Source organism: Gopherus evgoodei, chromosome 9 (assembly GCF_007399415.2).
Source record: "Gopherus evgoodei ecotype Sinaloan lineage chromosome 9, rGopEvg1_v1.p, whole genome shotgun sequence".
Taxonomy (NCBI): Eukaryota; Metazoa; Chordata; order Testudines; family Testudinidae; genus Gopherus; species Gopherus evgoodei.
Window position 1 is genome coordinate 94,468,978 of NC_044330.1, and position 12,314 is coordinate 94,481,291.

At 39.7% G+C, this 12,314-nt stretch overlaps 1 protein-coding gene across 4 annotated transcripts in view; it reads right to left on the minus strand.

Moving 5' to 3' along the window:
- GRIA3 (glutamate ionotropic receptor AMPA type subunit 3) overlaps positions 1-12,314 on the minus strand; it is a 205,988-nt gene that overhangs the window by 50,772 nt on the left and 142,902 nt on the right. For all 4 annotated transcript variants that reach the window (XM_030574935.1, XM_030574938.1, XM_030574939.1 and 1 more), the window contains one exon: positions 3,625-3,823. In XM_030574935.1, the coding sequence (XP_030430795.1) occupies positions 3,625-3,823 (199 nt within the window). The remainder of the gene's footprint in view (positions 1-3,624; positions 3,824-12,314) is intronic.

Below are 12,314 nucleotides of genomic sequence, written 5' to 3' on the forward strand. Positions count from 1 at the left end.
TCAGGCAAAATATTAGTTAGAAAGGAAGCAATGGGATAGAGTAAAGACATGACGGGCACACACGGTGGCATTAAGAAGGGACACCTTCCTAATGTGTACCTGAAGACATAAGACGAAAAAACAGGACCAGTAAAAATTTGGGGTTGGAGGATGAAAACTGGCCTGTGAAGTGAGATAAAAGGGCTTTCCTGCAGCAGGACCAGAAAAAAACACAGCCAGCCAGTTCCTGCCCAAACACTACTTTAAACATTGTTTTAGAGGTCTGATTATGAGATGCCTTCAGTTTCTCTATAAAAAGGAGGAAACGCAAGATGACAAGATCATTCTAAACGTCCCATACAGCAGTATGTTCTTCTGTAAAGCACCCCGTTGCACTAAAGCGGTGACACCTTTATGCCATTTCAGATATTTTCAATAAAATCTAAATGGTCAGCCTATCAACAACTTATTAAACTAAAATGGTCTATACATGTTGTTTTGCAGAACCCTATTGTTAAGCCCCTTAATGCTGTCACATGTGATCAATTAAAAGAATTCAAGAGCAATTTACACTTGTAAATGTCTAGAAATGTGTAGTTCCTCTTCTACTGAAGTTTCAATACTGCCCGATTTACAGAAGAATTACTAATTGGCTGTAAAGGTCACCTCTTTGGAATATATGCATATTGGAATTCTGAAACCAATTAGAATGGGATATTAGACATTTTCAGTGCTGAATGTAGATTAATTACACCATACTGATTTGACGTGCTGGTCATATTTATTGAAACTTTAATTGAATGGATTAGAAGATGTTGGTTCTAACATATAAAACTCATAAAGGAAGGAAGATATATTTTTGAAATTGCTTTCCAGGTTAGCCTTTTTTTCTAGAGAAAGATAGAAACATTTCTGATACTTTAATGCGAGTCTTTATGTTAATAAATCTCCAGACGTTTCTGATCAGAAATAAGCAACTATCATCAAAAACACACATTTCCTTTGGTTGTCAGATATTCTGCGGTAATGAATATCCTTAAACAGCAAAGAATCCTGTGGCACCTTATAGACTAACAGACGTTTTGGAGCATGAGCTTTCGTGGGTGAATACCCACTTCCTCAGATGCATGCATCTGAGGAAGTGGGTATTCACCCACGAAAGCTCATGCACCAAAACGTCTGTTAGTCTATAAGGTGCCACAGGATTCTTTGCTGCTTTTACAGATCCAGACTAACACGGCTACCCTCTGATACTATCCTTAAACAGCAGCTCACCAATTAGTTAAGATGGTAAATATGGCCTGCTGTGATGTCTTTCAAATAAATGTCAGATTGACAGCATTCAGCAGGCTTATTTGAAAAAAGGGATGTTACAGTTCGCTTTCATCTACAAGCGTCGATCGTGTGTAGCTAGAAGACATTGCAGTGAGTGGGGAAATAGTCAACAATATAAAGTAGGTCCCTGGCTGGAACCTGCCCAGAGCGGAAGTGGCTGAAAGTTGTTACCATCTATTCATGTGGAATGAGTTGTTGGCCTCAGTCTCATTCCTACTGCATAAATATCCATGTTACAAAAAACACCAACATAAGTAATACTAACTGGAAACCTTGCCAACCATCTCAGCAAAGAGGCAATGGGCTGTGGACACATTTCACCCTCAAAGGCAGCTAAGATATTAGGCAGATGAAACTTGCTTGTGCTGTACCCATTAGAGAAAAAAATACCAGGATTTCCCCTCTGTACTGCTCATCTGGCTCTATTCACCTACTTTGAGAGGAGCATTCAGAGAAATGTTTAGCTTTGTGTCTTAGAAAAGAGAACTACCTATCACATGCACGCTTCCATTGTGGGTCTTAAGACTATTTCCTTCCTGGCCCAATGCTGCAAAGTCTGTTACCCTCCCCCTCTCTCTATGCATGCATCTACAGTGGGATTTGTTAGCATTTTGCCCATTCCTGGCTTACACTGCTGCAGCTCTGCTGGTGGTTACAAAGGGGGAAGCGCTAATGTGGCGAGGGCAAGATTGTAGCCTGTAGGCAGCTTACACTCTGCTTCCTCTGTCACTCCCAGCAGGGCTGAGAAAAGTGCTGTAATGTCCTAATGTAGAGAAAGCCCAAAGCACACAGTGAATATAATCTATGAAGCAGTCATTCGGAAACTGCAAACTTCTTCTGAGTTATTCTGAGTTTTAAGCCAACATTATGATCAAGTTAGGGAGCTAACAGAGATCATAGAATGAAATATTTATTAAAGGTGTGTGTTCACATAAAGACATACTCTTTTTCTCCTTCTCAAATCAATGGAAGAAGACTGGATACAACAATTAGTTCTATGCTCCAGCATGACAAGCAAATTGGTTATTCTCAGGAAGTTAATAATACCACTGAAATAATGCAGAGCTCTCCAGGAAAGTAACTTGTAGACAAGCATTGGTTAATGCCACTCACAGTGCACACAAAGGACAGAGAGGGCCCAGTTGCTGTGCCACCAGTTCTCCCTTTTGTCCTCCTTGTTAGCATAAAGCAGAATTTCGTGTTTGCTCCCTCTGTTGCTCTGCTCTCCTCCCTCCCCATTTTTTCTTTATGCCTCGACAGAGCCGGGAGCTCTTTATAGCTCATTCTTATTTAGAACCCTGTTCTCCCCTAGCGTGAGGAGAGTGTCAGAGAACATCCCAAGACTCTTATCAGCACAATAAAGTATTAATACGTTTACTACACTTTGTATCCTTTAAAAAAACAACAACAAACAAACACTTGCTCCTTTGATCTTGCTCTGAGAAGGGATTTCCACGTTACATCAGACTATTAAGAAAATAAAGAACTCTCCCTAACAATTCCTTTTTCTATATTCATAGGTGCAAGCTATTCGGATGCAGAATTTTCCTCTAGGAAAACTGAGGTGCCTGTAAATAGCATCAAAAATATCTAATAGTAGGCTGCCAGAAACATAAATGCTTTTTCTCTCTGTACAGATGGTGTCCGTATGTGTATATAGTGAAAGGTTTATCATTAAATAGAATGTGCAAAATTTTACACACTCAGGTCACCATTAAAAGGGTCAGCATTTATCAACAGTGGTAGAGGAGTCAACACTGTAATGTTTTAATGCATGAAATAGGGTGCAACTGTAGTATCTGATACCACCAGAGAAGATTTCTGTACAATACTGTATATTTCCAGCATGCAATTTATTGTATAAAAATGCAAAAGCATGCTTCCCATCCTGCTTTTTAATTATGGCAAAGACAGGCCAAAATTGGAAGCTCTAATTATTATTTATTGACTGCTGGCAATGTGAAACACTCAAAGTCACTGCTCCAAGGGTCTTATTGTAAATGTTATGTTGGCCATTATACTGCTGCACAGAGTGCTGGGCTTCTTTCTGAAACTGGGTAGCCAAAACTCTTCTTGCAATATCGGAGTTTTGGAGGGGAGCTGCCTTGCTACTCAAATTGCCCCAGGTAACTAACCCTGCTGCTCTAAGCTTCTGATCCTACATACTGATGTCAGTAGAACTACTAAAAGAAGCAAAGTTCAGCCTATTCATAAGTGCTTGCAGACTCAGGGTCTTGTTTATGAGACACTTTTTATTTAGGAAAACTGTGATACAGGTTTAACAAAGCTGCCATAAGCCAGACTACTTACTCTAAAAAATTCTTTGGTTGATCCTGAATCCAAGGTTCCATAGGCTATTTCAGTTTGCTTTGCCAGATCCTCTGCACTTTCTATGGGAGAGACCATCCTTTCCACAGTAAGGAAGGCAGCAAGATTGGCAGTGTAAGAAGAGATGATGATGAGTGTGAAGAACCACCAGACTCCTCCGACAATTCGTCCTGAGAGAGATCTATGGTAAAACAGATAGGGTCAAAATTGTTAATCCATTCTGTGTTTGTCTTTCAGAAAGGAAGCACCATTTTTATTATAGCATCCTAAACTGGGCCTGCATGCACAACCCTTTTGGTGCACAAAAATCCATATTTGCAGATTTTTCTTGTGCACATAAAACAGATGATCATAAGCCAACTCCAGATATCCTTACCCAGGCATTACTTAGGAGAAGTTTCACTGTTTGAGTGAAAACTGAATACAGAGCTCAAGAGTTGTCTCTAAGGCCCCGATCCTGCCAAGACTTAAACTAGGATTTCAATGGGATGACTTAATTTTACGCACTGTTAGTACAGACATAAGTCTTGGAAGATCTGAGACTAAGTGCATGTGTGCCTACATATCTGCACAAGTGGGGACATATACAAATTGTATAGATACAGATCAAAGCACTTTCTTGAAATTTTGGCCTTGAATTAATTTTTAATGAGGCCAGAAGTTGACAGAGAAAAGTTTCAGCAATAAAGCTGAAGATGATACCACTAATGCTTGAAGACTCTATTTGTGCACTTCTTGCTTGGTCCTTGCAAAACCTAGTTATGAGTTTTGTCCTGAGATAGGAAAGAGTAAGGTGATGTGCAGGGTGTTTCAAAAGTTAATTGGATGTGTAGTGTGTAATTATTGTGTAAAATACACAGGTGTAACATGGTATAAATAAGGTAATTTGTAATTAATTAATAAGGAAAAATTGATGCAGTTATTACTGCCTGGCATATCCTGGCATTTTAAAAGAACCAGAACCTGAAGCAGGCACTTCCGTTCCAGAAGTCAGGCACTATAGGTAGATGAAGGAAGGCATCTATGGGGATTGGAGGGGCCAGGAATAGGTCAACAGCAGTGGACCAATGGAAGCAGAAGATCGGTGAACACAGGAACTCTCCCACTCCCGCACCTCCCTACTCATTCTGCAGAAGATCAATGATAGGTAGTGGGCAGAAAAGTCCCATCCAATGCTCTATGTTAGCTGAGTACATGCAGGACTTGGAGATAAATAATCTCCCCACTGAGGCCTACACAAGGGGAGTTACTCCAAGGGAGCAGTATGAGGTCTGCTAATGCCATGGCTCAGTGGGAATTAAGGGAGTCTGAATCCCTCACATTAGAATAAGGAAACATTCTGGTATATTTTATGTTAATTAAAATGTGCATGTCTAAAACCCACTGTTCCAAATGATGCATGTTACTATTCAATAATTTGGGTCTGCCACATTCCCTTCTCAGCCCACACCACCAAAGCAGCACAGGAGTGAGGTGAAAAATCTAATCACTGCTTGTTTTTTCCCTTACCTTTTTAAAAAATGCAAAAAAATAAAATAAAATAAAATAATTGTAAAATAAAAGGCCAGTCCTCAGCTGGTGTAAAAGAGTGTAGCTCCATTGTAGACAAGGGATCTTAACTGAGCATAAGGGACTAAATGCTTGTCTGGGACCCAATCCTGTACTCCTTTCTCAAGCAAAACCTCAGTTTTATGGCATAGTCACACAAGGTACTGTGCACTCTAGTGCTAATCCAGCAATGCACTTAAACATGTGAGTAGTTTCACTGAAGTCAATTAGACTATGTTCACACTCAAAGGTAAGCACCTGCAGATCAATGACACTGTGATCAGTAACACTGCAAAAGACTGGTACAAAATTATCTATTCAACTACTTGTTCTAGTTCTTGCTGATTTAGGTGGAAGCAGAATCAGGTCCCAAATATATTAAAGTTCATGGACCTTGATTCTGTAGCCCAAAATTTACATCACAAATTCACTAGAAATGATTGAAAAACAGAGCTCCATTTGGGACACTTGCAGTATATTTACTTTTGGAACAGTGCACTTACCACACATTGAGGAATGTTTGTTTGACTAATAATGCACCAGTACAGGGTTTTGAGGCTAAATGCCAGTCGTCAAACTCTTCCACTCTGAAAATGATCCTTGGTTTTATGTGGAATAGAGGAAACAAGGAACTTTACATGCACTGACAACCATAATTCTGGCATTTCCTAACTTCTGAGTTCTTGACTTTGCAAACTTAATAATGTTCTTTTTTTTTTATGGTCTGTTATTTATGTGTACAGAAATGTCCTACCAAACATTTACAGCTAAGGGTTCTTTCCTCTCAGTATTATAAACAAGGAAAAGTGTCTATTTTGAATAGAAGATGGGTGGGAGGAAAGAATCAAAACCAACCCCTGCCTACAACATAAAGTTTTCATATTTTTTAAAAGCATGACATATGAAAATCCCTAAGAATATTTATTTTTATGATTTGGACCCTACCATATATAATTAATTTTATACATGTAATTGCTAATGATTATTTACATGGTGTATGCAAGAAAAAGTGTCAGTAGAACCAATCTTTTGCTGTGATAAAGAAATAGACAATTTTAGCAGTAGGGTTTATAGCGGACAGACCATTCTTGCCCTTGATGCAGAGATGAGAAATTCTTACCTGATTATTGGATTCCTTCAAGCCCCTCTGTGCCACCCCCAGGCAGTGGGTACAAGTTTGCCTACCAACAGATGGAGATGAGAAAAAGGCAATATTCTTGTGCTGTAACCCTACCCCAACCTCATAAAGGGGGGGGCTAGCTGGCCTTGCCCACTGAGGGGATTCCTGAGTAATAAAAATTCTATTCAGTTCTAAGAAAACCCAACATCAAAATACACATTCATAAAAATACTGCCAAAACAACAGAAGCAGAGTGGGAAATCTGGGTTGGGTTAGAGGGACATGGAGAAATCACAGTAACAGGTATGAAGTCGCTATTCTCCAGTATATCTCTAGTCCAGGAAACAACAGCAGCAAATCCCACTGCAAGAACAGCCATGGGCTGGTATCCAAAGATACTGCGAAACTGATGGATTATAGCTCACATCACCCACCTGCTGAAGTCAGTATCTGCAGGGGCCACTTCATCAAGTCTGTAATGATGTGAAAGAGTAGGTAAGGCTGTTCAGGCAGCCACATTGCTCAGCTCTAGAAGGGAAGTATTGCCTCTTTGCCCATGAGGAAGAGATGGCTTTCAAGGCCTGAGCTATGACAGAAACCTTCAGTGTTTTGGACAGCATAAGCTTTCTTAATGCAGTCTCACGCACAATAAGACACACAAGGCACAGAGGCTGTTAAGCTTTCCTCGGGGCCTCACAAAACGATAAATAGGTGACTTGATTTTCTAAATTCCAGTTCTCCTGTAGAGTCCATAAGAAAAGCTTTTTGCTGTAAGTGCATGAGGTGTCTTTTTTTCTCCTCTCAGTCACCTGCACAGAATTAGGGGAGGTGGGGAACAGACTTGATCACTACCTCATTCTGATAACATGAGGAGTGAAAAAGCTTGAAGCTCTAGCCCCCGTCTGCCCAAACAGAAGCTCGCTAAAAAGGCAGCTTTAAAGATTAGTTACACCTGTGTCAAGCCAATGTAGTGGAGCAGCCCGAGGAATCTGTCTACGATGTACCTCGGAGAAATAAAGTGAGTACCTGTGAGGGCGTGTTAGCAATAGGATGATATCCTCCATGGCTGAGGGAGGGCAGAGCTTTGAGTTCAGATTACAAGCTGCCAACATAAAAATCTCAGCACATCCACTGAGGAAGCCCCAAGGTTGAGCACTACCCAAACGGAAGTTGGGACTTGTCAGAACCAGGTTGGGCCCTGACAAGAAAGTACAACAAATCCAACATGAACCCTGCTGCAAGAGATGTTACTGATATTTCTCTAGTGACTCCAGGTTTGGGCTACCAGTCAGAAAGCCAAGCAATAAAGGAACAGTGAAACCACAGAGCCATATGATGATATAATAATTTATACAGTTCTGTACACACCCAGAAAGGTAAGCGGTTCTTGTCCTAAAATGCTTATAATGATAAAAATCAAGACAAACAGACACAAGATAAAATGCCTGATGACTGTTCTGGGGCTGGAGAGTCTGGGCATTGAGATGAAGGGAGGTGAGATTGCTCAAAGAGATGGGATTTCCTAAGGGATGTGAAGTGCAAGAGATGGTTCTTGGAGGATGAGGAACAGGTTAGTTCTCCAGTTCTCTGATCTATTTCTGTTAAATCTGGAATGAGCTTCCGTTCATTCCAACAGCTGAGCTCATTTCAGAAAAAGCTGGATGAAACCATAGAGCTGTTTTCCCCAGAGTGCTCCAGAGAGCATGCAGAGAAAAATTAAACACCCACCACTCTGAAGCAACCTACATTAAAGTAGCTACAAGTAGTGATCTGGATGGGTTGGAAAAAAATCTCAGAGGAAAGTAAAGATGGAAAGCCAGGGTCTAGTCCAGCCAGCCAAAGAATGCAACTGGGCAGGGTCTGCCAGCCTCTTTTGTAGGGAAAATAACATCACAGGACTTTTCCCTCCCAACTCCATCTGCTGATACGAAGGCTCCTTATACTCACTGCATGGGTTGGTGCAGAGGGCTGAGGGAAAATAGGGCTAACATGCAAACTCTGAATTTAAATTAGGCTGATAATAAGAGTTTACTTATAATTTTACTTGAGCTGTCACATAACCTATTGTCCATTACTCAGATAACAATTACAGAGAAAAGGATTACAACTTAAAACACCTACAAGAACCATTGTAGAGAGGTCACACCTGTACAAGGTGTGCAGCCTTGCTGTTTAAAAAGCTCTTGTTTAAAAAATACAAGCAACTTTTGATGTTTTATGAAATGCACATTTCCTCAGTGAGTTGGCAAACTGTACAACATTCATTTTAAATGATTTTTTTGGTATTAACTAATTCATACTGAGCTTGAGATAAAGACATGGCAATTGAATAACAGCATTATCAATATAGGGTTTCAGGAGGTGCTTTGAAAGGGAGTAAACAGAAAGTGAGCATACCTTGAGAGGAAATTTGAAAGGAAGCATGGAGTTAAATGAGAGCAAATTAACAACAAGAGAAAACCACAACATTATTATGTAAAAGTTGCATTCACTTTGCAGAATAGTAATATACAGAAACAAATTCTTATCTATAATCAAAAGCACCTAAATTTTTCCTATGCTCTTGAACACAAAAATGTTTATTATTTCCTATAAAAATTATAAGAAAAATTTGGCTTTGCAGATATCCATTTTTAATTGGCCTCTTCTTAACAATAAAAGATTAATCAAATATAAGAACGAGCAAGGTTGACTGGAAAACACTGAACTTCCTCCGGGCAAAATCTGAATCTCTACAGCTACTTTTTCTTTCAAGTATACATGTAATCTGCTATACATTAAACTGTGAGCCAAGTTCTGAACTTACATCACCAGGAAGCTCGCTGAGTGTGATAGAGCTGCACGAGGTAGAAGCTTGCACAGGACTTGACCACATGACCCAAACCCCAGCTGATGAAAGATTGCAATAACAGCATTTCCAGTTATGACTCCCATTCTCCCGCCACAGAAATTCCACGGGAGTTACATGCCTACATGCTTTTGAAAATCCCACTATAAGTCACTCCCAATGCCTTTAGGAGGAGTCACTTGGTTTTAGCAGAGGAAGAAATAGGTCCCTGGAACTCGACAGCCTTAACCTACAAGACTCATGCAATACTTTCAAACAAAAAATCTTGACACTGATTCGTAGAACCTGCAAGGAAACGATTTTGCTCAAAACAAATGTGAATTTGACTGTGTTTTGTGTGGCTTTTTGTTGCTGGGTAGAGTCTATGTCTATGTCTGAACCCCCACAAGCGGATATTCAATACTTTAGTTCACTATGCTGACAACACAGTAGTCTTTGATAGCAGAACAAAACAGCTGGAACAAATGTTGATTCCATAGAGGGATGTACTGAACACAGCGAGTAGCTGTTATCTGATTCAGGTTAGACAAATCCTACTAAACACAGAGAGTAGAGTATAGGGATATATCCTCTGGAATATCCACAAAAAATACTCACCCATCATAGATCTAACTAGCCAAGAGATGTCACAGTTATTCCACACAAAGGTAGCTGAAAGAGCCTTTATCAGGAAGCACAAAAGTGATTTCTCCAGAATGCTCGTCGGCATCTCTCTAAAAGTGCTGTACACTCTCACACAAGAAATGTATTCAGGCAAACTCACAATGGAAGAATGAATCCCTTTTAATGCCAAAATATTATGAAACATTCAATATACTCAATGTGCTATGAATGATGTTTCTTCCTGACAAAGGTATGGATTCAAAATGGAATGCTTGGGAATAGTCCTTTTCTACGGAAAATAAACTAGACATTAAATCAGCTCAATGCTCAAAGTAACAGTGTTTCTGGAACTTAAAACATTTTACATTTTTTTTCGTAAAAACTCATTTAACTGTCTGGCCTTCTGTTATCATTAAAGATAACAAAACAACCGAACGATGTCGTCAATGGATGTTTCATGTATTAATATTAAGCTAAAAGTTATGGCTGGAAATATTTACTGCCATCTGTGTATGTTTGGTATTTCCAAGTCACCTATAATTCTGACATTGATAAAGATAGAATATATTCAATTCATTATGCAAAATTTCCAAGGCCGAACAGGTCAAAGAGTGACATGAGAGCTTAAAAAATTCCCCAAACCCTATGCACTTCTATTTACTGTCAATAAACAGATCTAGTGGAAACAGCATAATGCCTGCAGCTTTCCATGTGATGTCCCAGTGCTTATTTCCCGGTCCTTTAAATTGGGCAGACACATGGTCAACAGCAATTTAAATGCTATCACTGCTCCGTATCTTTAACAGCAAGCAAAGAGGCGTAGTTTTGGTGCAGATTTTGGGACTAAACCACAAACATAGTGCATAGACATGAGGAACAGGCTAAACGCTATAGATCTACAATCAGGCAGCACATTGGAACACTGACTCATTTAACAGATTTCTTGCTAACATTAATGTATGCACATATTTAGAAAAATGTGTTGTGCACATAATTAAAAAAAATTAATCACAGTAATCAACTTCCCTTTCTTCACTGCTAAACTATAGAAATTGCTAGCTTTCAATTATAACACATCTAGCTCGACACTCCTTACATGTCCTAAATCCCTAATGAAATTAATAGGCGATTTGAGCGTGAAAGGAGTGCAGGGTCAGGATCAACTCTAGATTACAAGGGAGGAAATCCTGGCCCTTTTAAGTCAATGGAACTTTAGCCCTTGACTTCAACAGGGATATGATGACATTCAAGATTTCTCTTCTTATATAGGCTACAAAAGTCAGGTAATTTGTCAAAGAATTAGGCATTGTCTGCACATTGAGAGGGGCACAGAAAGCATGTGGAAATGGGCTCTATCTGTTTTGAATATGAGTGCTTATTGAGAAATCATTTGGTTCCCTAAGGAAACACACCTCTACCCTGCTATAACGCGACCCGATATAATATGGGTTCGTGTATAGCGCAGTAGCAGCGGGGCTCCGACGGCGCTTTAAAGGGTTCGGGGCGCTGGCTGCTGTGGGGAGCCCCAGACTCTTTAAATCACCACTGGAGCCTTGCTGCCGCTACCCTGGGGCTGCGGCAATGGGGCTCGCCGGCGATTTAAAGGGTCTGGGGCTCCGGCTGCTGTGGGGAGCCCCAGGCTCTTTAAATCACCGCCGGAGCCCTGCCGCCCCTACCCCAATATAACGAGGTTTCAGCTATAATGTGGTAGGGATTTTTGGCTCCCCATGACCGCATTATAGCTGGGTAGAGGTGTATATGTTCACAACTTTGTTAACGAGGAAAGGGCATATTGTTTCTACTAAATGAGTCTCTTTTTTTTATAATTATGGTAGCTATACACTGACTTTAAAAACATTATTATACAAACCAGTTAAGATCCATTACTGTAAAGCTATGTAGATTTAGTGCTTATCATAGACGTCACCAAAATATTTTAATGATGTATGAATAGAAACATTTTTACTATTACTTTATTTAAAAAACATTTAGAAGTATGCATTGTTCAATCAAGAGAACTTGAGCACTCTGCAGTGCTTTGTAAATTTTTCTTTAAAAAGCAATCAAATTCTACGTAATATCAGTATTGTGTATTAAAACAGAGGTAACATCAAATCCGTTTTCCTAACGGCTTATTCAGAAAGACTATTTGCATGAAAAAAAGTAATTTTATGAAAACTGGTAACACTTATTAGAAGGCCACATTGACTCTGAACACAAGGAGATCAGACAAGCCTAGATTTACATAATGATGCACATACAGTACAATACACAACAACTCTTAGAGATGTACATATGGAGAAATGAATATATGAATGTGATACTAAACAAATTAGTAATGGATGAATGGCTGGTGCAATGGAAACACACAGAACATTAAAGCTCGAAGGAAAATTAAAAAGGCAGCATAAGCTGAGATTGGCATGGAGGTGTTTTAAAGTGCTGTTGCATGTGGTTTTTGAAGCAGTTCTTATTCTGCATTGCAAAATAAATATGTTATATGCACCAAGCAGATGACCGCAAAATGAGATATGCAGCAAAAACACGGTAGCC